Raw genomic sequence first — 27,993 nt, 5'->3', positions numbered from 1 at the left:
ACCTTCTAGGTACTGGCTGTATTGCGAGGAGTCTGTGGAACTTCAAAGCACCTTTCAGTTTCTGTGCACACAGATGGCAGCAAGGGCAGAGTTTAATCAGTCACTGGCAGCTCAGTTAACTGTGAAGGCTGTTGTGGTTCACACAAGGAGTCAGGAATCACTCAGGTAGAAATGGTCATTAAAGCAGAATCAGTGCGGTGGAGACAGATGTGATGATGGAAGAGTTGATGTGAATATTCCTGCAGCAGGTTGGACCCCCCTATCTAAGGGGAGTTCGATAACTTTGACAGACGGCACCTTGTTAATATTTGGTTTTTTTAAACAGTATCAAGTCTTTGTTATAATTTGATGGAAGAGAAGCTCTTAATATTTGCAGCATATTTCTTAAAAATAGAAAGCGAGATATCTGGGCACGCGGTGTGTCAGTGCATTCAATAAGAAGAAAGTTTTGAGGTTTGGACATTACAAATCCTCCTCACTGATACAATAAGATCAGGTATATATGGCAGCATTGTGGGTCCAGGTTAGTTTGCTCTACAAATAGCAACAAAATCGGCACTGCTAGGAAAACTCACAGGAAAAATCATATCCTGATAAATATTCTCCACTTATTCCAAACATATACATTCCATCTGATTAATTTCAAATGACAAGATTATTTAAAACTCAGAGGGACTGAGGTGATGGGTTAATTAAAATAAGTTTCTCTCTAAAATTTTTCATAACAATAATTTTTCCCTTGCCATTACACAAAGACAGTTCCTTGGCCATTTGCTAGTTGTAGAGCAGGATAATATGGGGAAGGGTGGGTGGGATGCGTGGCGCTGCTACATCATCGGCATTTGTAGAAGCTGGGTCTGATTGAAGGGGGAGCTTTCATCTGGAATATAGAGAGGGGTAGAGAGACTCTGAGACATGGAGACCATCTCCCTCCCTCCAGAAACACTGGCTGCTAATCTGCGACCATAACTGGATGATGTATATGAAGAGGAGGAGAAGGACATGGAGTAACCAGATCCGGTGGCATCAAAGCTACCACGTCTAGAGCCTGTTCTGGATCCTGTTCTTGAGCCTGATCGAGAACCTGCGGAAGAACCAGCTCCGCTCACGTTGTAGGGGCTGTAAAAACCTTTGGTGGACTGTGATGATGCTTCAAGCAAACGCAGACCTGTCCCTTCCTCAATCATAGATCTGTCCATTGCATCCTTGTAAGAGATCTTCAGCTTGGTTTTGGGGCATGTTATATACTTTGCATAAGCCCCAACATCCCTCAGCTTCTGTACAGTGCGAGCATCAATACTGCCCTTTTGTAGAGCTTCGTCCAGAGGCACTCGTTGAGGGACATCCGGTTCAATCAGTCCACCAGTCAGATACTGAACCTCCAGGAACCGTTGGCCAGCTTCATAATATAACCAGCCTTTCTTCAAGGCCTGAGCAGCTGACATTTTTGTCTTTGTTCTTGGATCTTCAAATCCATTGAATGCTTTCTGAGCCAGATTTATCCTATCTACCATGATCTTGTCCACTAGGCCTTGGCCAACAGCATCTGTGACAGAATACTTGTCTCCTGTATTGGGATCAATGATTCCTCCAGTACAAGCCTGGGCCTCCAGTAATCTCTGACCAGTGATATTGTCCACTAGATTCCGGTGCATTGCTTCTGTGATGGAGACTTTCTCAAGAGTATCAGTGTCCAAGATGCCAGCAACTGGACCAGTCTCCTCCAACGGATCACTCCATGTAACCATGTGACTTCTCATTTGAGTTGCCTGTTGGCTCGTGTATGAAGATGAGGATCCAACCGAGGATGATCTCGAACGGAATCCACTCATGTTTCCGGACAACATATCAGCAAATTCAGTAATGGACAGAGCTCCTGAGCGATACAGATCCAAAGAACCTTGGTCAATCAAACCCTTGGAAAGTGCATCATCAATATCATATTGTCTACCTGACCGTCTGTCAGTGATCATTGACTTGACCACACCATCCGATGAAGAGATGGTCACTTCCTCCCACTCACACTCCTGTTCAGAAAGCTCAGTGTAAGTCTGATGGTCAATCAGTCCTTTACGATAAGCTTCGTAGACAGACATTTCTTTGCCAGTGTCAGGATCAACGATTACCACTCGCCGTTTGCGAACAGATGATTTGGATGAAGTCTTCCTCTCTTTCTTCTTATCTTTCAGGGGTAGCAAACACAGTCCAGTCTCGGAATCTACTACACATCGTTCCTTCAGTTGCAGATAGGTGAGATTTTCCTCTGTGTTTGGATCAAAGAAACCTTTGGTATCATCTCCTGGATCTAATAATATCATGTTCATGTCCTCATCAAACAGGCCGCGTTTATAGGCCACTTCAACAGGTAGTCGATGACTGTATTCAGGGTCTATGATGCCTCCTGTCGCAATCTGGGATTCCAATAAACGGATTCCATGATCTTTGAGAATCAAACCTTTCTGTATTGCTTGAAACAGAGAAATGAGTGCATTTGAGTAAGGGTCTCTGTAACCAGTAACTGCTCTCTCAGCTGACAGAAGTTTATCCTTAAACTCTGGGCCCACAACTCCCATTTTCACTGCTTCACTAACAGTTAATTTCATGTTTTTAATTGGGTCGATCATGTAACCAGTTGCTGCCTGGGCCTCCAACAATTCAAATGCTGTCCCAGGTCTGATCATTCCCTTTTTCATGGCTTGGTAGATGGAAAATCTTTCCTTGGAAGCCTCGACAAACACTCCTGAAATACAACTGGTGCCTTCTAAATATTTCTTAATGTTGTTGCTAACTTCATCAATAGTGATCTCGCCTTCCTGTAACTGTGCAGCAGTAGAGCTGGTAATGATATCTGACGCCGTCAGTTGTTCTAGTGTGATCTCTTTTCGGAGACCCTTGAATATCAGCCTTCTCTTGTCTGTCAGAGTCAATAATCGATGGCCTGTCTTTTCATCAACTTTGCACCTTGCCATCAGTTGACTGTAGCTGACTGGTTCCTCGGTGTTGGGGTCACGGAATCCTTGTGACCCTTCAGTGGGATCGGTGAGCAAACTGTAAGTCTCACGGTCGAGGTAACCTCGCTGATAGGCAGTCTCCAAAGGTAGGTGATAGCTGTATTCTGGGTCAATAATGCCACCTGTGACCAGCTGGGCATCAAGTAGCCTCAGGACATAGTCCTTTGCAATTAAGCCTTTCTTCATGGCTTGGAAAAGTGAGATGATATTCCCGGTGTAAGGGTCTCGGTAACCAGTTACTGCTCGCTCTGCTGAAAGCAGTTTGTCATGGAATTCAGGACCCACCAGACCCTCTTTCACAGCCTCATCCACAGTCAGTCTCTTATTCTTCACTGGATCCAGGATGAAACCAGTAGCAGCCTGAGCTTCCAGTAGACTTTGAGCGGCCTCCGCTTTGATGAAACCTTTCTTCATTGCATCGTACACATTTAACACTTCCTTCCCAATACATCTATAAATGCCACTGATAGCTCCGGTTCCAAACAAATACTTTCTGACAGACTCCATGTCACACACTTCTCTCACTGACAGCGTCTTCTCCTTCAGCATTTTCAGAGTTTCCAGGTCAATAATCCTGGAGGAATAAAGTTGATCAGCTGTGATTTTACCCCGGAAAGTATTGAATGTAATCATTTCATATCCCCTGCGTATTTCCACCTGCTGAATGATTTCAATGATGATCACAACTAAACGCTCGCGTGTGATTTTCCCAGACTGGTATTCCTTTGTTAACCTCAGCCTTTCTTTCTCAGAAATGAATTCTGAGTTCAAGACATCCCAAACTGACATGGATTTCCCACCTAAAGTCCCCTCAGGAAAGTTCACTGTAGTATTCTCAAACACCTCCTGGGTTTCAATCTCACTGTGGAACACATTCTCAACCACTTTTGGTTTCTCTCTGTCTTTCATGGGTATAAGGTGGAGTCCCGTTTCAGGATCTGTCACACATCTGTCTTTTAGCTGCTCATAGGTGACCTCTTCATCAGTATTAGGATCAACAAACCCTCTGGAGGAATCACAACTATCTGAGAGAATCTTGTTCATTTCTTCATCAAATATTCCTCGTTTGTAGGCCACATCAATGGGCAGACGATGGCTGGTCACAGGGTCAATGATGCCTCCTGTGGCAATCTGAGCCTCAAGGAAGCAGATCCCACGAACCTTAGAGACAAGGTCCTTCTTGATTGCTTGGTATAATGAGATCTTTTGGCCAGTGTAAGGGTCTTTGTATCCAGTTACTGCTCTTTCAGCAGACAGAAGCTTCTCATGAAGCTCAGGTCCAATGAGGCCCCCCTTAACAGCTTCATCAACTGTCAGGGTCTGATTCCTCACTGGATCAACAATGAACCCTGAGGCTGCCTGAGCTTCCAGTAATGCTTCTGCAATACTTGGACTCAACAGATTCTTCTTCATTGCTTCATACAAGCTCATCTTCTCCTTTGTACGCTCGATGAACAATCCAGCAATGCTGTCTGATCCCTGTAGGAATTTCTTCACTGCCTCCAGCTTGCCAACTTCTTCTGGGGTTGCCTTTCCTTTCTGAAGATCATCAAAGGTCTTCTTCTGAATAATCTTAGATTCCAGTAACTCACTGGCCGGGACCTTGTCCCTCAGGCCATCAAATGTGAGCTGTGGTTTCATCTTCACGGCACTTTCTTCAATGATTGTAACAACAATTGTAATTATCTTTTCAATGGTCACCTTTCCTGATCTGTATTGCCGGATCAAGTCCCTCCTCTGTTCTTCAGTGAAGTATTCCGAGTTGATCAATTCCCAGATGGTGACAGTTTTCCCAGAGAATTTTCCGGTTGGGACAGACACTGTAGCCTTTTGGAAGATGTCCTTAGTCACCTGCTCAGGGTGAATGTCCACATGTTTCATTGCCTCTTCACTTAGTGGCATCAGGTAGAGACATGTTTCAGGGTCAGCTCTACATTTCATCTTCAGCTGTTGGTATGTGACACGTTCATCTGTGTTTGGGTCAGTGAATCCTTTAACGTCATCACTGGGAGTGGACAACTTATTGCTCATCTCCTCATCCAACATCCCTCGCTTGTAGGCCACATCAATGGGCAGACGATGGCTGGTCACAGGGTCAATGATGCCTCCAGATGCCAACTGTGCCTCAAGGAGATGGACGCCATGCTCTTTGGGTATAAGGTCCTTCTTCATTGCTTCAAATAAGGAGATCTTTTGGCCAGTGTAGGGGTCTTTGTATCCAGTTACTGCCTTCTCAGCAGACAGAAGCTTCTCATGAAGCTCAGGTCCAATGAGGCCCCCCTTAACAGCTTCATCAACTGTCAGGGTCTGATTCCTCACTGGATCAACAATGAACCCTGAGGCTGCCTGAGCTTCCAGTAATGCTTCTGCAATACTTGGACTCAACAGATTCTTCTTCATTGCTTCATACAAGCTCATCTTCTCCTTTGTACGCTCGATGAACACTCCAGCAATGCTGTCTGATCCCTGTAGGAATTTCTTCACTGCCTCCAGCTTACCAACTTCTTCTGGGGTTGCCTTTCCTTTCTGAAGATCATCAAAGGTCTTCTTCTGAATAATCTTAGATTCCAGTAACTCACTGGCCGGGACCTTGTCCCTCAGACCATCAAATGTGAGCTTTGGTGTCTTCTTTGCTTCTTTTTCCTCAATAACTGTGATGACAATTCTGATGATCTTTTCCACTGTGACCTTTCCTGATCGATACTGGCGAATCAAGTCCCTCCGTTGTTCATCAGTGAAATACTCGGAGTTAATCAGCTCCCAAATAGTGACAGTTTTCCCAGTGAATGTACCAGCCGGAACAGAGACTGTGGTCTTTTTAAAGGTATCTTTTGTCTGTTCTTCATCATAAGCAGGTTTGAATGTTATAGCTTTCTCACTCAGAGGAAGCAGAGAGAGGCCTGTTGGATCATCCTTTCTACACCTGTCCTTCAGTTCCTGATAGGTGAGGTTCTCCTCACTATTTGGATCATAAAATCCTCTAACGTCATCACTGGGAGTGGACAACTTATTGCTCATCTCCTCATCCAACATCCCTCGCTTGTAGGCCACATCAATGGGCAGACGATGGCTGGTCACAGGGTCAATGATGCCTCCAGATGCCAACTGTGCCTCAAGGAGGCGGATCCCATGGTCTTTATGGAGGAAGTTCTTATTGATTGCTTCAAATAGGGAGATCTTTTGGCCAGTGTAAGGGTCTTTGTATCCAGTTACTGCTCTTTCAGCAGACAGAAGCTTCTCATGAAGCTCAGGTCCAATGAGGCCCCCCTTAACAGCTTCATCAACTGTCAAGGTCTGATTCCTCACTGGATCAACAATGAACCCTGAGGCTGCCTGAGCTTCCAGTAATGCTTCTGCAATACTTGGACTCAACAGATTCTTCTTCATTGCTTCATACAAGCTCATCTTCTCCTTTGTAGGCTCGATGAACACTCCAGCAATGCTGTCTGATCCCTGTAGGAATTTCTTCACTGCCTCCAGCTTACCAACTTCTTCTGGGGTTGCCTTTCCTTTCTGAAGATCATCAAAGGTCTTCTTCTGAATGATCTTAGATTCCAGTAACTCACTGGCCGGGACCTTGTCCCTCAGACCATTGAACAGAAGCTGTTTTTTAGCCTCAGTTTCATCAATAATTGTAATGATTAATTTAATAATGTTTTCAATGGTCACCTTTCCTGATCTGTATTGCCGGATTATGTCCCTCCTCTGTTCTTCAGTGAAGTATTCCGAGTTGATCAATTCCCAGATGGTGACAGTTTTCCCAGAGAATTTTCCGGTTGGGACAGACACTGTAGCCTTTTGGAAGATGTCCTTAGTCACCTGCTCAGGGTGAATGTCCACATGTTTCATTGCCTCTTCACTTAGTGGCATCAGGTAGAGACATGTTTCAGGGTCAGCTCTACATTTCATCTTCAGCTGTTGGTATGTGACACGTTCATCTGTGTTTGGGTCAGTGAATCCTTTAATATCATCACTGGGAGTGGACAACTTATTGCTCATCTCCTCATCCAACATCCCTCGCTTGTAGGCCACATCAATGGGCAGACGATGGCTGGTCACAGGATCAATGATGCCTCCAGATGCCAACTGTGCCTCAAGGAGATGGACGCCATGCTCTTTGGGTATAAGGTCCTTCCTCATTGCTTCAAATAAGGAGATCTTTTGGCCAGTGTAGGGGTCTTTGTATCCAGTTACTGCTCTTTCAGCAGACAGAAGCTTCTCATGAAGCTCAGGTCCAATGAGGCCCCCCTTAACAGCTTCATCAACTGTCAGGGTCTGATTCCTCACTGGATCAACAATGAACCCTGAGGCTGCCTGAGCTTCCAGTAATGCTTCTGCAATACTTGGACTCAACAGATTCTTCTTCATTGCTTCATACAAGCTCATCTTCTCCTTTGTACGCTCGATGAACACTCCAGCAATGCTGTCTGATCCCTGTAGGAATTTCTTCACTGCCTCCAGCTTACCAACTTCTTCTGGGGTTGCCTTTCCTTTCTGAAGATCATCAAAGGTCTTCTTCTGAATGATCTTAGATTCCAGTAACTCACTGGCCGGGACCTTGTCCCTCAGACCATCAAATGTGAGCTTTGGTGTCTTCTTTGCTTCTTTTTCCTCAATAACTGTGATGACAATTCTGATGATCTTTTCCACTGTGACCTTTCCTGATCGATACTGGCGAATCAAGTCCCTCCGTTGTTCGTCAGTGAAATACTCGGAGTTAATCAGCTCCCAAATAGTGACAGTTTTCCCAGTGAATGTACCAGCCGGAACAGAGACTGTGGTCTTTTTAAAGGTATCTTTTGTCTGTTCTTCATCATAAGCAGGTTTGAATGTTATAGCTTTCTCACTCAGAGGAAGCAGAGAGAGGCCTGTTGGATCATCCTTTCTACACCTGTCCTTCAGTTCCTGATAGGTGAGGTTCTCCTCACTATTTGGATCATAAAATCCTCTAACGTCATCACTGGGAGTGGACAACTTATTGCTCATCTCCTCATCCAACATCCCTCGCTTGTAGGCCACATCAATGGGCAGACGATGGCTGGTCACAGGGTCAATGATGCCTCCAGATGCCAACTGTGCCTCAAGGAGGCGGATCCCATGGTCTTTATGGAGGAAGTTCTTATTGATTGCTTCAAATAGGGAGATCTTTTGGCCAGTGTAGGGGTCTTTGTATCCAGTTACTGCTCTTTCAGCAGACAGAAGCTTCTCATGAAGCTCAGGTCCAATGAGGCCCCCCTTAACAGCTTCATCAACTGTCAGGGTCTGATTCCTCACTGGATCAACAATGAACCCTGAGGCTGCCTGAGCTTCCAGTAATGCTTCTGCAATACTTGGACTCAACAGATTCTTCTTCATTGCTTCATACAAGCTCATCTTCTCCTTTGTAGGCTCGATGAACACTCCAGCAATGCTGTCTGATCCCTGTAGGAATTTCTTCACTGCCTCCAGCTTACCAACTTCTTCTGGGGTTGCCTTTCCTTTCTGAAGATCATCAAAGGTCTTCTTCTGAATGATCTTAGATTCCAGTAACTCACTGGCCGGGACCTTGTCCCTCAGACCATTGAACAGAAGCTGTTTTTTAGCCTCAGTTTCATCAATAATTGTAATGATTAATTTAATAATGTTTTCAATGGTCACCTTTCCTGATCTGTATTGCCGGATTATGTCCCTCCTCTGTTCTTCAGTGAAGTATTCCGAGTTGATCAATTCCCAGATGGTGACAGTTTTCCCAGAGAATTTTCCGGATGGGACAGACACTGTGGCTGTACTGAAGATGTCCTGTGTCTGTTCCTTTGTATAACCTCCCTTTTGTCTCACTGCCTCATTGGTCAATGGCAAGAGACAGAGGCCAGTCTCGGGATCCGTTTGACATCTCTCCATCAGCTGTGAGTACGTAAGGTTCTCCTGAGTATTGGGATCAAAAAACCCTTTGCTTTCATCAGTGTCACTGGTAAGTGTTTTATTCATGCCCTCATCAAATACACCCTGCTTGTAGGCCTGGTCCAAGGGTAGGTGATGGCTGTTTACAGGGTCAATGATTCCACCAGTAGCGATCTGTGCCTGCAGCAGGCGGATTGCATGATTTGGAGTGATCAGTTCTTTATTCATTGCTTCGAACAGGGAGATGGTATTTCCTGTGTAGGGATCCTTGTAACCCGTCACTGCTCTCTCAGCAGATAGCAGTTTTTCCTGAAGCTCTGGTCCCACCACTCCTTCCTTGATAGCCTCATTAACTGACAGTTTCTTGTCCTTAATCGGGTCAATGATGAAGCCAGAGGCTGCTTGAGCCTCAAGCAGTGTTGTGGCAGTGCTAGGTTTCAGCAATCCCTGCTTCATTGCCTCATAGATGGTCATTTTCTCATTTGTGGGTTCAATCATCAATCCGGCAATGCAGCTTTTGCCTTGGAGATAGTTCTTCAAGTTTTCTTTTTGGGAGAGTTCCTCGATAGTGACAGAGCCTTTCTTGAGTTTATCTAACTGCTTCTTGCTCAGGATACCAGACTGCTGCAAGCGACTAGCTGGAACTGGCTGGCGGAGGCCACTGAAAGACAATTTGGTGTCTTTGCTCACGGGAGTGGAATCTAACACATCTCTGCCATTGGACACAGCACTGATTGGAGTGACAGTCACTGACTGAATTGGAGCCATTTTAATCTTCTCTGCTTCCAGCTTCTGTGCTTTCAGTTGCTCTAACTTCACTTTAAGAGCCTGATTTTCATCAGCAAGTTCCTTTTCTTTCTCCTGTCTTTTCCGCTCCATTTCCTGAAGTTCCCTCTGCTTCTCATGAACTTGGTTCTCAGCCTCCCTCTGCTTTCTCAGTGCTTCCTCCATGCTGCTCTGAAGCCTGTGTTTATCATCCTCCAATTTCTTCATCTGTTTGTTCTGTTCGTCCTTCAGTGACTGCGATTTCTTCACTTCGTCTTCATAAAGTCGCTCTAACTTCATCTTTTCATCTTCAACCATCTTTTCTTTCTTTAACAGAAGCTCTTTCTCACTGAGGAAGGTTTGTTGAAGCATTTGAGTTGTCTGGACAATTTCTTTCTTCTGCCCTGCTTCCATCTGTGAGAAGTGAGTACAAGAAATTGATCATTATTGATGTACAATGACCTAGACAGCAAAGAAGCACAAATAACACATCACAGCAAAAACCCCAAAACCAACCCATAACATCCCCACCCCTCCGCCTCAAATTAAAAGTTTCAGTTAATGGTTTATTTATTAGTGTCACAAATAGACTGACGGTGGAACGAAGTTACTGTGAAAATCTCCGAGTTGCCACACTCTGGCGCCTGTTCGGGTACACTGAGGGACAATTTAGCATGGCCAATGCACGTCTTTCGGACTGTGGGAGGAAACCTATGCAGACATGGGGAAAACATGCAGGCTCTGCGCAGATAGTAACCCAAGCCCGGAATCAAACCCGGGTCTCTGGTGCTGTGAGGCAGCAGTGCTAACCGTTGTGATGCCCATGGGGCTAAATGGCATCTATCCCAGGTTGCTACAGAAGCCAATAACCCTCCCCCACCCTGATATCCACATACAATAACTGCCCCTAATATCCACCTCCTCACTCCACTAAGCTAGTCCCAATTGCCTGCATTTGGCCCATATCCCCCTATATCCATATTATCCGTGTAACTGTCTAAATGCTTTTTAAAAAGTTTACTTATTAGTCACAAGTAGGCTTACATTCACACTGCAATAAGTTACTGTGAACATCCCCTGGGCACCACACTCCGGCGCCTTTTCAGGTACACTGAGGGTGAATTTAGCGTGGCCAATTCACCTAACCTGCACATCTTTGGGCTGTGGGGGAAAGCAGAGCACCCGGAGGAAACCCACGCAGACTCGGGGAGAATTTGCAAACTCCACACAGACACTGACCCGAACCGGGAATTGAACTAGGGTCCCTGGCGCTGTGAGGTAGCAGTGCCAACCACTGTGCTACCATGCCACCCAACAAAATTGTACCCCCCTCTACTACTACCTCTGGCAGCTTGCTCGAGACACTCACCACCCTCTGTGTGAAAAAACTGCCCCTCTGAACACTTCTGTATCTCTCCCCTCTCACCTTAAAGCTATGCTCTCTAGTTTTAGACTCCCCTAACTTTGGGAAAAGATATTGACTATCTAGCTGTTCTATGCCCCTCATTATTTTATAGACATCTATAAGATCACCCCTCAGCCTTCTACACTCGAGAGAAAAAGTCCCAGTCTATCCAGCCTCTCCTTATAACTCAATCCATCAAGTCCCGGTAGCATCCTAGTAAATGTCTTCTGCACTCTTTCTAGTTTAATAATATTCTTTCTATAATAGGTGATCAGACCTGTCCACAGTGTTCGAAGCGTGGCCTAACTAATGTCTTGTACAAGTTCAACAAGACGTCCCCAACTCCTGTATTCAATGTTCTGACCGATGAAACCAAGCATGCCGAATACCTTCTTCACCACTCTGTCCACCTGTGACTCCATTTTCAAGGAGCTAAGAACATGTATGCCTAGATCTCTTGGTTCTGTAACTCTCCCCAATGCCCTACCATTAACTGAGTCAGTCCTGCCCTGGTTCAATCTACCAAAATGTATCACCTTGTATTTATCTAAATTAAACTCCATCTGCCATTCGTCAGCCCATTGGCCCAATTGATCAAGATCCCATTGCAATTGGAGATAATCTTCTTCACTGTCCACTAGGCCACCAACCTTGGTATCATCTGCAAACTTACTAACGAAGCCTTAAATAGGATGGTCACAAGGACTTTAAACTAGCAAGTTGGGGTGGGAGGGTAAAACTAGGGGAAGTATACTGGGTAATAGGAAGCAAAGCAGCAGATTAGCATGTGGGGAGAAGGGTTCAACTACATGGAAAATCAGGAAAAAACTGGGTGTAGAAGGACGGGTTAGTAAATTTGCTGACGACACCAAAGTCGGAGAAGTTGTAGACAGTGAGGATGGATGTTCCAGTTTGCAGAGGGACATAGATAAGAGCTGGGCTGGGCTGAGAGGTGGCAAATGGAGTTTAATACGGAAAAGTGTGAGGTGATTCACTTTGGTAAGAGTAACAGGAATACAGAATATAGGGCTAATGGAAGAACTCTTAGTAGTGTTGACGAGCAGAGAGATCTCGGGGTACATGTGCATAGCTCCCTGAAAGTTGGCACCCAGGTTGATAAGGCTGTTAAGAAGGCGTACAGTGTGTTAGCTTTTATTGGTAGAGGGATTGAATTTCGGAGCCGTGAGGTCATGTTACAACTGTACAAAACTCTGGTGCGGCCGCACTTGGGGGTATTGCGTACAGTTCTGGTCGCCACATTGTAAGAAAGATGTGGAGGCATTGGAAAAGGTGCAGAGGAGGTTTACCAGGATGTTACCTGGTATGGTGGGAAGGTCTTATGAGAAAAGGCTGAGGGACTTGAGATTATTTTCATTTGAGAGAAGGTTACGAGGTGACCTAATTGAGGCATACAAGATGATCAGAGGATTGGATAGGGTGGACAGTGAGTGCCTTTTTCCTCGGATGGTGATGGCTAACACAAGAGGACATAGCTTTAAATTAAGGGGTGGTAATTATAGGACGGATGTCAGAGGTAGGTTCTTTACTCAGAGGGTAGTAAGGCCGTGGAATGCCCTGCCTGCAGCAGTTGTGGACTCGCCAACTTTAAGGGCGTTCAAATGGTGAGTGGATAGGCATATGGATGACATTGGAATAGTTTAGGTTAGAGGGTCATTAGATTGGTTCCACTGGTCGGCGCAACATCGAGGGCTGAAGGGCCTGTACTGCGCTGTTAGGGAAGTTATGTGTGGAACCGGAGGAGATTGGAGAGGCATTGAACCAATATTTCTCTTCGGTGTTCACACAGGGGGACATGGATATAGCTGAGGAGGACACTGGGTTGCAGGGGAGTAGAATTGACAGTGTTACAATTGATAAGGAGGATGTGCTGGATATTCTGGAGGGTTTGAAAATAGATAAGTCCCCTGGTCCGGATGGGATTTACCCCAGGATTCTCTGGGAGGCAAGAGAAGTGATTGCTGAGCCTCTGGCTCTGATCTTCAGGTCGTCGTTGGCCTCTGGTATAGTACCAGATGATTGGAGGTTAGCGAATGTTGTCCCATTGTTTAAGAAGGGGAACAGAGACTTCCCCGGGAATTATAGACCGGTGAGTCTCACTTCTGTTGTGGGCAAGGTTTTAGAAAAAATTATTAGGGATAGGATTTATAGTTATTTGGAGAGTAATGAATTGATTGGAGATAGTCAGCATGGTTTTGTGGAGGGTAGGTCGTGCCTTACTAACCTTATTGAGTTTTTTGAGAAAGTGACCAAAGAGGTGGATGGGGGTAAGGCAGTGGACGTGGTGTATATGGATTTTAGTAAGGCGTTTGATAAGGTTCACCATGGTAGGCTTCTGCAGAAAATGCAGATGTATGGGATTGGGGGTGATCTAGGGAATTGGATCAGGAATTGGCTAGCGGATAGGAGTCAGAGGGTGGTGGTTGATGGTAAATATTCATCATGGAGTTCGGTTACGAGTGGTGTGCCTCAGGGATCTGTTTTGGGGCCACTGCTGTTTGTAATTTTTATTAATGATCTGGATGAGGGTATAGTTGGGTGGATTAGTAAATTTGCTGATGACACCAAAGTCGGAGGTGTGGTAGATAGTGAGGAAGGGTGTCATAGTTTGCAGGAAGACTTAGACAGGTTACAGAGCTGGGCCGAGAGGTGGCGGATGGAGTTTAATGCGGAGAAGTGTGAGGTAATTCACTTTGGTAGGAATAACAGATGTGTTGAGTATAGGGCTAACGGGAGGACTTTGAATAGTGTGGATGAGCAGAGGGATCTAGGTGTACGTGTACATAGATCCCTGAAAGTTGGGAATCAAGTAGATAAGGTTGTTAAGAAGGCATACGGTGTCTTGGCGTTTATTGGTAGGGGGATTGGATTTAGGAGTCGCAGCGTTATGTTGCAACTGTACACAACTCTGGTGCGGCCGCACTTGGAGTACTGTGTGCAGTTCTGGTCCCCACATTACAGGAAGGATGTGGAGGCTTTGGAGTGGGTGCAGAGGAGGTTTACCAGGATGTTGCCTGGTATGGAGGGGAGGTCCTATGAGGAGAGGCTGAGGGATTTGGGGTTGTTTTCGCTGGAAAGAAGGCGGCTAAGAGGGGATCTTATTGAAACATATAAGATGATTAGAGGTTTAGATAGGGTGGATAGTGATAGCCTTTTTCCTCTGATGGAGAAATCTAGCACGAGGGGGCATGGCTTTAAATTAAGGGGGGGTAGTTATAGGACGGATGTCAGGGGTAGGTTCTTTACCCAGAGGGTGGTGAGGGATTGGAATGCCCTGCCTGCTGCAGTTGTAAATGCGCCTAGTTTGGGGGCGTTTAAGAGATCCGTGGATAGGTTTATGGACGAAAAGGGATTGGTTTAGGTTAGTGGGTCATTGTTTTGTAACTGGTCGGAGCAACATCGTGGGCCGAAGGGCCTGTTCTGCGCTGTAATGTTCTATGTTCTATGTAATGTTCTATGTTCTACATCCTTCCTGCAATGAGGCGACCAGAACTGAGCACAGTACTCCAAGTGAGGTCTGACCAGGGTCCTATATAGCTGCAGCATTATCTCTCGACTCCTAAACTCAAGTCCTTAACTGATGAAGGCTAGTCCACCATATGCTTTCTTAACCACAGCTTCAACCTGCGCAACTGCTTTGAGCGTCGTATGAACTCGGACCCCAAGATCCTTCTGATCTTCTACACTGCCAAGAGTCCTACCATTAGTATTATATTCCTTCGTCCCATTTGACCTGCCAAAATGAACCACTTCAACTTATCTGGGTTGAACTCCATCTGCCACTTCTCCGCCCAGTCTTGCATCCCATCAATGTCTCTCTGCAACTTCTGACATCCCTCCACACTATCCACAACACCTCCAACCTTTGTGTCATCAGCAAACTTACCAACCCATCCCTCCACTTCCTCATCCAGGTCATTTATAAAAATCACAAAGAGCAAGGCTCCCAGAACGGATCCCTGGGGCACTCTACTGGTGACCGACCTCCATGCAGAATATGACCCATCTATAACCACTCTTTGTCTTCTGTGGGCAAGTCAGTTCTGAATCCACAAAGTAATGTCCCCTTGGATCCCATGCCCCCTCACTTTCTCAATAAACCTTGCATGGGGCACCTTATCAAATGCTTTGCTGAAGTCCATATATACTAAATCTACTGCTCTTCCTTCATCAATGTGTTTAGTCACATCTTCAAAAAATTCAATCAGGCTTGAAAGGCACAATCTGCCTTTGACAAAGCCATGCTGACTATTCTTAATCATATTTTCTTTGTTCTTGTTCTAAATTGCCCCCCTAGTGTCCTGGGATGATGCATGGGTTTCAGGGATTACCTGGGTAAATATGTTGGGTTATAGGGATAGGGCCTGGGTAGGATTGTTGTTGGTGCAGGCTTGATGGGTTGAATGGCCTCCTTCTGCACTGTAGGGGTTTTACGGTTTCTTTGTTTCTATGAAATTATCCCACTGGGAAGATGCAGCATAGGTTCATGAAGGGTGGGTCATCTTTGACTAATTTAGTGGAATTCTTTAGTGCGGCACTGTGGCACAGTGTTTAGCACTGCTGCCTCATAGCATGAGGGATCGGGTTCAATTCCAGGCTCGGGTCACTGTCTGTGTGGAGTCTGTACATTCTCCCCTTATCTGTGTGGGTTTCCTCCGGTTGCTCTGGTTTCCTCCCACAGTCCAAAGAAGTGCGTTTACTGGCCATGCTAAATTAACCCAGGATCAGGGGATTAGCAGGATAAATATGAGAGGTTACGGGAATAGGGCCTGGATGGGATTATGGTTAGTGCAGACTCAATGGGCGAAATAGCTTCCTTCTGCACTGTAGAGTTTCTATGATTTCTATGGTTCATTACGAGCACAGTGGATAAAGGGAACCAGTGGGTGTGGTGTATCTGGATTTCCAGAAGGCATTTGACAAGGTGCCGCACCAAAGACTGCTGCATAAGATAAAGGTGCACAGTGTTATGGGTAATGTAGTAGCATAGATAGAGGATTGGTTAACTAACAGAAAGCAAAGGGTGAGGATAAATGGGTGTTTTTCTGGTTGGAGATCAGTGACTAGTGGTGTGCCTCAGGGATCAGTGTTAGGACCGTAATTGTTTACGATTTACATAGATGATTTGGAGCTGGGGACCAAGTGTAGTGTGTCAAAATTCACAGATGACACTAAGATGGGTGGCAGAGCAAAGTGTGCAGAGGATGCTGAAAGTTTGCAAAGGGATAGTCTAAGTGAATGGCGAAGATGTGGCAAATGGAGTACTGCGTACAGTTTTGGTCTCCTTACTTGAGAAAGGTTATACTGGCACTGGAGGGGGTGCAGAGGAGATTCACTAGGTTGATTCCGGAGTTGAGAGGATTGGCTTATGGGAAGAGACTGAGTAGACTGGGGCTGTACTCATTGGAATTCAGAAGAATGAGTTTCTAGAAATAATTAAAATTATGAAAGAAACAGATAAGACAGAAGCAGGGAAGTTGTTTCCACTGGCAGTGAAACTAGAACTAGGGGGCATAGCCTCAAAATAAGGGGAAGCAGATTTAGGACTGAGTTGAGGAGGAACTTCTTCACAACAAAGGGTTGTGAATCTGTGGAATTCCCTGCCCAGTGAAGCAGTTGAGGCTCCCTCATTGAATGTTTTTAAGGCAAAGGTAGTCAGATTTTTGAACTGTAAAGGAATTAAGGGTTATGGTGAGCGGGCGGGTAAGTGGAGCTGAGTCCACAAAAAGATCAGCCATATCTTATTGAATGGCAGGGCAGGCTCGAGGGGCCAGATGGCCCACTCCTGCTCCTAGTTCTTATGTTCTCTCGCAATGTCCTGGGATGCTCTTCATCAGGTCCTGGAGATTTATCTACCTTGATGCGCTTTAAAACTTCCAGCACCTCCTTCTTTGTAATATGTACACTTCTCAAGACGTTACTATTTATTTCCCCAAGTTCCCTAACATCCATGCTTTTCTCAACGGTAAATACTGATGAGAAATATTTATTTAGGGTCTCACCCATTTCTTGTGGATCTGCACATAGATGACCTTGTTGATCCTTAAGAGGCCTTACTCTCTCCCTAGTTACTCTTTTGCTCTTTATGTCATAGAGTCATCGAGGTTTACAGCATGGAAACAGGCCCTTCAGCTGAACTTGTCCATGCCGCCCTTTTTGTTAACTGCCTAAGCTAATCCTAATTGCCTGCATTTGGCCCATATCCCTCTATACCCACTGTACCCATGTAACTGTCTAAATGCTTTTTAAAAGACAAAATTGTACCTGCCTCTACTACTACCTCTGGCAGCTTGTTCCAGACACTCAGCATCCTCTGTGAGAAAATGCATTTGTAGAAGCTCTTTGGAGTCTCCTTTGCCTTATCTGCCAAAGCAATCTTGTGTCCCGTTTTTGCCTTCCTGATTTCTCTCTTAACTCTACTCCTACACTCCCTATACTCTTCAAGGGATCCACTTGATCCCAGCTGCCTATGCATGTCATGTGCCTCCTTCTTCTCTTTGACCAGGGCTTCAATATGCTGAGCCATCAAGGGTTCCCAACTTCTACCAGCCTTGCCCTTCACTTTAGTAGTGATGTGTTTACCCTGAACCCTGGTTAACACATTTTTGAAAGTCTCCCACTTACCAGCCATCCTTTTGCCTTCCCACAGACTCCCCCAATTATCTTTTGAAAGTTCCTGTCTAATACCATCAAAATTGGTCTTGCCCCAATTTAGAATTTTAACTTTTGGGCCAGAGCTATCATTCATGTTAAAAGTAATGGAATTATGGTGACTGGTCCCAAAATGAACCCTCACTAACACTTCTACCTTCCTTATTTCCCAAGAGGAGGTCAAGTTTTTCCCCCTCTCTAGTCGGGCCTTCCACATACTGAATGAGAAATTCCTCATTCTGTGACCAATAAAGACTTAAATATCTCTGTCAAGGCCCCCTGCAATCTCCTCCCTCACCTCTCATAGCAGCCTGGGATACAGATCATCAGGCCCTGGGGATTTATGCACCTTTCTGCCTGCTGAAACATCTATTACCTTCTCCTTATTAAACTTAGAACTTCAATAGAACTGAAATTTCCAGTGACAATGTCTTCCTCCTTTGTGAATACAGATGAAAAATATTCATTTCAGACCTTGCCCACGTCCTCTGGCTCCGCACACTGATTCCTCTTTGGTCTCTAATGAGTCCCACTCTTACCCTGCTCATCCTCTTGCTCTTAATATAATTTGAAATTGCCTTGGGGTTTTCCATTATCTTATTTGTCAATGATATTTTATGGCCCCTCTTTGCCCTCCTTATTTATTTCTTAGGCATCCCCCCATCCCTACACACTCTTTATTCCTGAAGGGCCTCCCCTATTTTTAATGCTCCACATCTACCATATACATTTTTTTCTTTATCTAACGGCATAGTGTTTAGCACTGCTGTCTCACAGTGCCAGGGATCCGGGTTCAATTCCTGGCTTAGATTGCTGTCTATGCGGGGTCTGCACATTCTCCCCGAGTCTGCGTGGGTTTCCTCCGGGTGCTCCGGTTTCCTCCCACAGCCCAAAGACGTGCAGGTTAGGTGGATTGGCCATGATAAATTATCCCTTAGTGTCCTGAGATGTGTAGATTGGGGGGATTAGTGGGGTAAATACTTGGGGTTATGGAGAACAGGTCTGAGTGGGATTGCCCTTTAGTGTTGGGGGATTGTGTGGTGTTACAAAGATAAGGCCTTGGTGGGATTGTTGTCAATGCAGACTTGTTGGGCCAAATGGCCTCCTTCTGCACTGTAGGATTTCTATGATTCTAAACCCTCACTATCCCTTGACATCGAGGGTTCCCTGGACTTGCCTCTTTTGCCCTTCACTCTTCGAGGAATGCGCTGACTCTGAACTCTCACTATTTGCAAGGAGGATTTGGTAGGCCCAGGGAACCGTGGTGCACTAAAAAAGTTGATTCGTTGGTTAGGAAGAAAAAGGAGGCTTATGTTCGGATGAGGCTTGAGGGCTCAGGTAGTGCATTAGAAAGTTTTAGATTGGCTAGGAGGGAGTTGAAGAGGGAGTTAAGAAGGGCTAAAAGAGGACATGAGGTGACTTTGGCTGATAGGATTAAGGAGAACCCTAAGGCGTTTTACAGGTATGTCAAGAACAGAAGGTTGGTTAGGGCAAGATTAGGGCCAGTTACAGACAGTAGAGGGAAGTTGTGTGTGGAACCGGAGGAGATTGGAGAGGCGTTGAACCAATATTTCTCTTCGGTGTTCACGCAAGGGGACATGAATGTAGCTGAGGAGGACACTGGGGTGCAGGGGTGTAAAATAGATAGTATTGCAGTTGATACGGGGGATGTGCTGGATATTTTAGAGGGTTTGAAAATAGATAAGTCCCCAGGTCCGGATGGGATTTACCCTAGGATTCTCTGGGAGGCAAGAGAGGTGATTGCGGAGCCTCTGGCTCTGATCTTCAGGTCGTCGTTGGTCTCTGGTATAGTACCGGAAGATTGGAGGACAGCAAATGTTGTCCCATTGTTTAAGAAGGGGAGCAGAGACTTCCCTGGGAATTATAGACCGGTGAGTCTTACTTCTGTGGTGGGTAAGGTTTTGGAAAGGATTATTAGAGACAGGATTTATAGTTATTTGGAGAGTAATGAATTGATTAGAGACAGTCAGCATGGTTTTGCAGCGGGTAGGTCGTGCCTTACTAACCTTATCGAGTTCTTTGAGAAAGTGACCAAAGAGGTGGATAGGGGTAAGGCAGTTGACGTGGTGTATATGGATTTTAGTAAGGCGTTTGATAAGGTTCACCATGGTAGGCTTCTGCAGAAAATGCAGATGTATGGGATTGGGGGTGATCTAGGTAATTGGATCAGGAATTGGCTAGCAGATAGGAGACAGAGGGTGGTGGTTGATGGTAAATATTCGTCATGGAGTTCGGTTACGAGTGGTGTGCCTCAGGGATCTGTTTTGGGGCCACTGCTGTTTGTAATTTTTATAAATGATCTGGATGAGGGTATAGTTGGGTGGATTAGTAAATTTGCTGATGACACCAAAGTCGGAGGTGTGGTAGATTGTGAGGAAGGGTGTCATAGTTTGCAGGGTGACTTAGAAAGGTTGCAGAGCTGGGCCGCGAGGTGGCAGATGGAGTTTAATGTGGAGAAGTGTGAGGTAATTCATTTCGGTAGGAATAACAGATGTGTTGAGTATAGGGCTAACGGGAGGACTTTGAATAGTGTGGAGGAGTAGGGGGATCTAGGTGTATGTGTACATAGATCCCTGAAAGTTGGGAATCAAGTAGATAAGGTTGTTAAGAAGGCATACGGTGTCTTGGCGTTTATTGGTAGGGGGATTGAATTTAGGAGTCGCAGCTGCAACTGTACACAACTCTGGTGCGGCCGCACTTGGAGTATTGTGTGCAGTTCTGGTCCCCACATTACAGGAAGGATGTAGAGGCTTTGGAGAGGGTGCAGAGGAGGTTTACCAGGATGTTGCCTGGTATGGAGGGGAGATCCTACGAGGAGAGACTGAGAGATTTGGGGTTGTTTTTGCTGGAAAGAAGGCGGCTAAGAGGGGACCTTATTGAAACATATAAGATGATTAGAGGTTTAGACAGGGTGGATAGTGATACCCTTTTTCCTCGGATGGAGAAAGCTAGCACGAGGGGGCATGGCTTTAAATTAAGGGGGGGTAGTTATAGGACTGATGTCAGAGGTAGGTTCTTTACCCAGAGGGTGGTGAGGGACTGGAATGCCCTGCCAGCTGCAGTTGTAAATGTGCCTAGTTTGGGGGCGTTTAAGAGATCTGTGGATAGGTTTATGGACGAAATGGGATTGGTTTAGATTAGTGGGTTAGTGTTTTTTTTTAAAAGCTGGTTGGCGCAACATCGTGGGCCGAAGGGCCTGTTCTGCGCTGTAATGTTCTATGTTCACTTATAAAAGACTCTCGCTTTCCAAATGGAGATTTCCCTGCAAGTATCTGCCCCCAGTCTATGTTTGCCAAATCCTGTCTAATGATATTGAAATCAGTCTTCTCCCAATTCATACACTTGGGGAGGCGAATCTTTCATCGCGACCCACAAATTTTCTGACGGGTTAGGTCGGGAGATACATATGTCGGCCATTTCACGATATTTGTGCATACGTCCTCGACACATGCGCGTCTCCCAGAGCCAGAGAGCAGGCGCAGTTGGGACCGTGCTGGAAACTGGCGGGAAGAGAGATAAGTGATTTAAATCTGTTTAAATGTATTTTTAATCTATTTTGAATGCGATTATTGGGCTTGGCACAAAATGTACCGGACCTGACAGCATTTCCCACCTCACCAGGAGTACTTCATTCTGGCAGGGTTTACAGTAGCTCCTCACATTTGAAGAACTAGCGGGAGACCCCACCAGACTGAAGAGGGGGCAGTTGGGGCCCCCACCGTCAGGACTTGGCAGTTGGGGGAGAGGGGCGTTGGCACTGCCCAAGGAGCAAAGTGCCTGTGCCCAGGGGGCACCTTGGTACTGTCCAATGGGCACTGGGCAGTGCTGAAGGTCAGGGGCCTACTGTGGGCAGGACCTAGGGGGCGATTGGTTGGGGTGGGGGTCTTGCTGCCACTCGGTCTGGGTTAAAGGGAGGCCAGTGATCAGGGCTGGTTGGGGGTGCTCTGCTGGGGTGGGGGGGGCGGTGTGCAGATGGTGTCTCCCATCAATGGAATCAGCTCGTCTGCAGGGGTGGGTAGGGGTGGGGGGGGGATGGGGGTGTGGGTTGGTGGGGGCGGGGGTTGGGGGTGTGGGTTGGGGAGGTGGGTTGGGTGGCCACTGCTGGGGGGGCCTGGACATCGGGGCATGCTGGGTTGGGGGGCAGAGGGTGGCAGGGCGGGCCCAGGAATTGTCATGGGAGCCGCAATAGGGCTGTGGTGGTATCAGGAGGGGCAGCACTGCGGGGTCCCGGGCTGGCCAGTGATTGAGAAGACTGACAGATCACGACCACTGTGCATGTGCAGATGTCCAGAACTATCAAACTGCAGCGTGAATAGGCCCCCCCACCCCCAGGTTTTTCATGAGATTCTCAGTTGTGACCTCTGCATTGCACAGAGTGTGGAGATTCAGGTCTGAACTCCCACTGAGAAAACAATTGTGATTTACACCAGTTTGCCCGCAAATTCAGCATTTTGGGAGAATGGTCCCCTTGATTTCCGGACTGTCCTTATTCCTTTCCAGAATGACTTCAAGATTTACTGAGTTTTGGTCACAATCCCCAGAATGCTTGCCCACTGACACTTTGAGCACTTGCCTGGCTCTGATCCCGAGGACTGGGTCGAACATTGGGCAGAAGTCTGAGTAGTGTTGAAGAGCAGAAGGATCTTGGGGTCAGGGTCCACAGGACTCTTAAATCGGCCTCGCAGGTGGAGGATGTGGTCAAGAAGGCGTATGGTGTACTGGCCTTCATTAATCGAGGGATTGAGTTTAGGAGTCGGGAGGTAATGCTGCAACTTTATAAGACCCTTGTCAGGCCTCATTTAGAGTATTGTGCGCAGTTCTGGTCGCCTCACTATAGGAAAGATGTAGAAGCTATTGAAAGGGTACAGAGGAGATTTACAAGGATGTTGCCTGGACTGGGAGGCATGCCTTATGAAGTTAGGTTGAGGGAGCTGGGACTCTTTTCCCTGGAGAGACGAAGGTTGAGAGGCGACCTGATAGAGGTTTATAAAATGTTGAGAGGAATAGATAGGGTGGACTCTCAGAGGCTATTTCCCCGGGTTGAAATGGTCGCTACGAGAGGACACAGATTTAAGGTGCGGGGAGGGAAGTTCAGAAGTGATGTTAGGGGTAAGTTTTTCACTCAGAGGGCGGTGAGTGAATGGAATCGGCTGCCGTCAGTGGTGGTGGAGGCGAACTCGCTGGGGTCTTTTAAAAGACTTCTGGATGAGTATATGGGGTTTAATGAGATTGAGGGTTATAGATAGGTCTGTAGGTTGGTAGGTGTTGATGTGATCGGCGCAACTCGTGGGCTGAAGGGCCTGTTTGTGCTGTAGTGTTCTATGTTCTATTGCCTGTTGCTCAGCAGGACTAACTACGTACAGCTCAGTAACCTTACCTCCTTTGCTCTCTGTTGGAGCAATTCTGCTTCTTGTCTGAGTTTATCTTTCTCCTTCTCCAGCTCTGCTATAGCCTCCTGGAGTTCACTGGCCTCTTTTTTACTCTGGCTCCACTGAAGTTCCAGTTTTTCCACAGTGCTGCTCTTCTCTCTTGTTGTCTGTTCAATGTCACGAAGCTTCAAGCTGATTTCTTTTGCTTCATTTTTGAATTTCTTGGCTTCCTCCTCTGCTTTTGCCTGAGCCTCAGAGAGCTCTGAGACTAAAGTCTTCAAATGCTGAGCTTCTTCGCTGATCTCCACCTGGCGTTGGCGTTCAGTTAACAAACGCTTCTGAAACTCTTCAGTTTCCTCATCCAGGCGCTGCTGTATCTGCTGCTTGTCTTCTGACAGTTTTTTTGCTTGTTCCTGAGCCTGATCTCTCTGTTTCTGCAACATCTCAGCCTCTGCTCTCAGCTTGTTTGCCTCCTGAATAACCTGCATTTTCTCCTTCAACATCTTTTCAGCCAGTGCCCGCTGTTGAGCCAAGTCTTCCTCTGCCAACTTCCTCTGACGGGCAGTTTCTTGCGCCTCAACAGTTAACCTGGCCGTTTGCTCAGCAAGCTGCTTCATTTTCTCTGCTTCTTGCGCAAGATGTTTCTGCGTGTTATCTTTGTCTTTCAAAACCAGCATCTTGTTTTCCTCTTCGATCTTGGTCTTCAGTTTGATGAGCTCTTCCATGTGTACTTTGACCTTGTGGAGTTCAGCTTCAGCTTGGTTCTTCTGCTTTATGGCTTCCGTCACCTCCGACTTTAGGCGCTGCAATTCCTCACCTAACACGGACTTTTGATGGTCTGTTTCCTCCAATTGCAGTTTGACCTTTGTCAGTTCCTGTTCCACTCCTGCTTTCTGTCTCAGGGTCTGTTCAGCAAACTTTTTGTGCTTCTCCATATCAGCATCAGCCATGTGCTTCTGTTTCAGAGCTGCCTCTTCAGCCTTTGCTCTCTTTGCAGCTTCAAGCTCAGCTTCTTTCCTAAGTTTTTCAGCATCTTGTTGTGCCTTGGCTTTTTCCTGAGCTTCTTTCTCAGCTTGTTGCTTCAAGCATTCAGCCTCTTCAGCTTGTTGTCGACAGAAAGCAGCCTCTTGTTCAGCTCTCCGTCGAGCCTGCTCTGCTTCCTCCGCCAGTCGCTTGGCATTCTCGGCCTGTTCCTTCAGGTTGTCCACTATCGACCTCTCTTGTTTTTTGCTCTGTAGGAGCTCCTGTTCTTTTTGCTGCACAGCTGCCAGGTGGGCTTTCTCCTCAGCATCAATACGTTTCTGAGCAGCCTCATGTGCCAAACTAATCTGCCTCTCAGCCTCTTTCTCTGACACTTCCTTCTGTTTCCACGCTTCCTCAGATAGTCTCTTCAGCCGCTCAACCTCATCCAGTGCTGCCTTACGTTGCCGAGCAGCCTCTTCCTCTGCAGCAAGAATTTCTTTGACTTTTCTTTCAGCCTCTTGTCTCTTATTTGCTTCATCTAAAGCCAGTGTTCGTTGTACCTCAGCTTCCTTTTCTGCCTCTCTTTTGCTGTGCTGGGTTTCCTCAGCGATGGTTTTTAGCTTCTGCAGTTCAATTTCCAGATCAGACTTTTCTCCTGAAGCCTTTTCAAAGTTGAGTTTGAGGATTCGAATTTCCTCCTCGATGATTCTTCTCTGTTTCAAAGTTTCATCTACAATGACTTTCTGACGGTCCAGCTCCAGGTCCGAGCTCTTTCTTAGCTGACAAATTCTTTCCTCAATGTCTTGCTTGTGCTGCATTGCTTGTTCTTCTAGAAGCTTCCGTTGGTAGGCCTCATCCTCGGCCAGTCGGCGGAGACGTTCGTTTTCAGCTTCCTTCTCCTTCAATGCTATCTCAGCCTCCGTTTTCAAACGGGTGGCATCATTAATGGCAGAGAGTTTCTCTTTTAATATTCTCTCCGCCTCACTCCTCTGGTGACTGGCTTCCTCCTCTGCCATCTGTCTCTGTCGCTTGGCATCCTCTGCCACAGCTCGCAATTTCCCTGCTTCCGCTGCCAGTTCCTTCATTTTCTGAGCCTCGGTCTCCAGGATTTGCTTGGTCTTTTCCGTGTTTGATCTGGTTTCCTCCTCTGTTTTTATTTTCAGCTCCAGCAGTATCTCCATCTCAGCTTTCACTTTCGCCAACTCCTCTTCCAGCAGCTTTCTCTGGCGAAGGACCTCGCTGACTTCGTTCTTTAGCCGGTACAGTTCCTCCTCCAGGAGCAGCCTCTGTTGTTCTCCGTTCTCAGTCTCTGCCCGTAAGCGGATTACCTCCTGTTCTGCAGAGAGTTTTTGTTGAGCTGTCTCCTCTGCCAGCTTCCTTTGTTTATCCAGCTCCTGCTCTGCCATTTCCTTCTGCCGTAAGGCTAATTCCTCGGTCTTCACTCTCCTCCTAGCCTCGCGGTCAGCATCTTCTTTCTGCCTCTCGGCTTCCTCTTGAGCCAGTGATTTTTTATGAGCAACCTCCTCTGCCTGTAGTCTCAATCGAAGAGCCTCGTTGGCTTTCTGACGCCATTTTTCGAGCTCTTTCTCTGCCTCTTTCTTGGCATTCTCAGCATCTTCCTGCTGCTTCTTTAATCGTGCCGCCTCTTCCTGTAACTGGGTAACGGTCTGATGTTCTTGTTGAAGAGATAACTCCAATTCTGTTGTTTTTTGTTCAAAGGAGATGCGTTTGCTCTGAAGTTCAGCAGTGGCACTTTTCTGAGCCATTTCCTGGACCAGCAGCAGTTGTTTCTCTTTCTCTACCTCTGCCTGTTTCATTCTCCTCTCTATGTCCGCTGCTTGGTTTTTGAAATGCTGCAAGTCCTCCAAAGCCTTTTGTTTCTCCCGAGCTGCATCTTTCTCTGCCTGGATCTTCAATTTCAGTTCCTCCTCCGCCTGTTTCTTCTTCTGCGACTCGTCCATGACTTGTTTGCGAAGTCTTTCAGCTTCGTCCTGAGCTGCTTTCCTCTGTTTGTCTGCCTCTTCTGCTCGTGTCTTCAGTTGCTGCAGCTCAAACTCTGCTGAGGATTTCTGTTTCTGTGAAGTTTCTAACTGTAACTGGATAATCCGAATTTCCTCTTCAATCTTGGTGCGACTCAGGAGAACCTCCTCCACCATCTTTGTCTTCTTCTTGATTTCCACTTCGGAAGAGTTTTTCAGTTGGTTGAGTTCTTGTTGAACATTCTGTTTCTGTTGTTCAGCATTCACAGCAACAGTCTCTCTCTTTGTCACCTCTTCCTCTATCCGATGCTGCAATTCTCGAGCTTCTTTCTCAGCATCAGCTTTCGCCTTGGCGTGAGCAGAAGCTAACTGCTTCTGTTTTTCTAACTCTGCCTCCACCTCTTCCAGACGCTTTCTCTCCTCAGCTTTCAGCTCCTCTGCCGCTTTCTAAACATCACAAAACAAAATTGGATAATAAGCACCAATCAGAACAGATCATCAACAAAAACCCAGTATCTTGACTCAAGACACCGAGGAAAGAAACCATAGCACTGGGATTTCCAAATCCAGCCAGTCCCAGGCCAGGGGGGAGCGCGGGGAGTGTGGAATCTGTGTCTCAGAGACTGTCCCCACCTCTCCCCTCCACTCGTTAAAGGAGTTCAGTGCTGCCACTGAGAGCAGCAGCTCTTCAAACAGAACACTGGGCTTACCCAAAAGCAACCCATTGCTCGGACCTAGACATAAGGGCTTCCTGTTTAACCTGTCCAAACTGCTCTTGTATTGCTGGAAATGCAACACCAGCTTTGCTAGATTTCCCCACACATTTGGAAGAGGCTACCCTTTGCAAAACCTAACTAAGTTAGTCTTACTCCGGTGGTCAGTAAGTTAATGCAACGGATCCTGAGAGATAGGATTTATGACCATTTGAACATAAGAACATATAAGAACATAAGAAAGAGGAGCAGGAGTAGGCCAACTAGCCCTTCGAGCCTGCCCCGCCATTCAATAAGATCATGGCTGATCTGTCTTGGCTCAGTTCCACATTCCCGCCCTCTCCCCATAACCCTTAATCCCCTCTCTTATCAAAAACCCATCAACCCGCGTCTTAAAAATATTTAGCGAGGTAGCCTCCACCACTTCAACGGGCAGAGAATTCCAGAGATTCACCACCCTTTGAGTGAAGAAGTTCCTCCTCAACTCCGTTCTAAAACGCCCCCCCTTGAGGCTGTGCCCCTAAGTCCTACTATCCTTTCTGAGCGGGAAGAGTCTCTCCACCTCTATCCTATCCATCCCATTCATCATCTTATACGTCTCAATGAGATCTCCCCTCATAACTCTAATGAGTACAAGCCTAATTTATTCAGCCTCTCCTCATAGCTCAACCCCCTCAACTCCGGTATCAGCCTAGTAAACCTCCTCTGCACTCCCTCCAAGGCCAAAATATCCTTGCCTAAGTACGGCGCCCAAAACTGCACACAGTACTCCAGCTGCGGCCTCACCAATGCCCTATACAGCCGCAGCAAGACTTTTATATTCAATCCCCCTCGCTATGAAGGCCAGCATCCCATTCGCCTTCCTGACCACCTGCTGCACCTGCAGGCTGGGTTTTTGCGACTCATGCACAAGGACCCCGAGGTCCCTCTGCACCGTCGCCTGCTGCAGTTTTTCTCCACGTAAGTAATAATCCTTCCTACCATTATTCCTACCAAAGTGGACCACCTCGCACTTACCAACATTAAATTCCATTTGCCAGTTCCTGGCCCATTCACCCAGCCTATCTAGATCCTTCTGTAGACTCTCCACACCCTCCGCACAATTTGCCTTTCCACCAATTTTGGTGTCATCAGCAAATTTCGACACCCGACACTCGGTTCCCTCCTCCAGATCATCTATATAAATGGTAAATAGCTGAGGCCCCAGCACCGACCCCT

At 46.5% G+C, this 27,993-nt stretch overlaps 1 protein-coding gene across 1 annotated transcript in view; it reads right to left on the bottom strand.

Annotated features, from left to right (window-relative positions):
* LOC145359628 (plectin-like) overlaps positions 1-27,993 on the bottom strand; it is a 128,586-nt gene that overhangs the window by 8,696 nt on the left and 91,897 nt on the right. Inside the window, exons 26-27 of the mRNA XM_080214330.1 lie at positions 23,129-26,509; positions 3-10,070 (exon numbers count right to left, since the gene is read on the bottom strand). Coding sequence (XP_080070456.1) covers positions 828-10,070; positions 23,129-26,509 — 12,624 coding nt within the window. The 3' untranslated portion in view covers positions 3-827. The remainder of the gene's footprint in view (positions 1-2; positions 10,071-23,128; positions 26,510-27,993) is intronic.

This window comes from Carcharhinus amblyrhynchos, chromosome 2 (assembly GCF_965287045.1).
Source record: "Carcharhinus amblyrhynchos chromosome 2, sCarAmb.v2.hapA, whole genome shotgun sequence".
In the NCBI taxonomy this organism is placed as follows: domain Eukaryota; kingdom Metazoa; phylum Chordata; class Chondrichthyes; order Carcharhiniformes; family Carcharhinidae; genus Carcharhinus; species Carcharhinus amblyrhynchos.
Note: the sequence above shows the minus strand (reverse complement) of the source record. Positions and strands in the feature narration are given on the sequence as shown.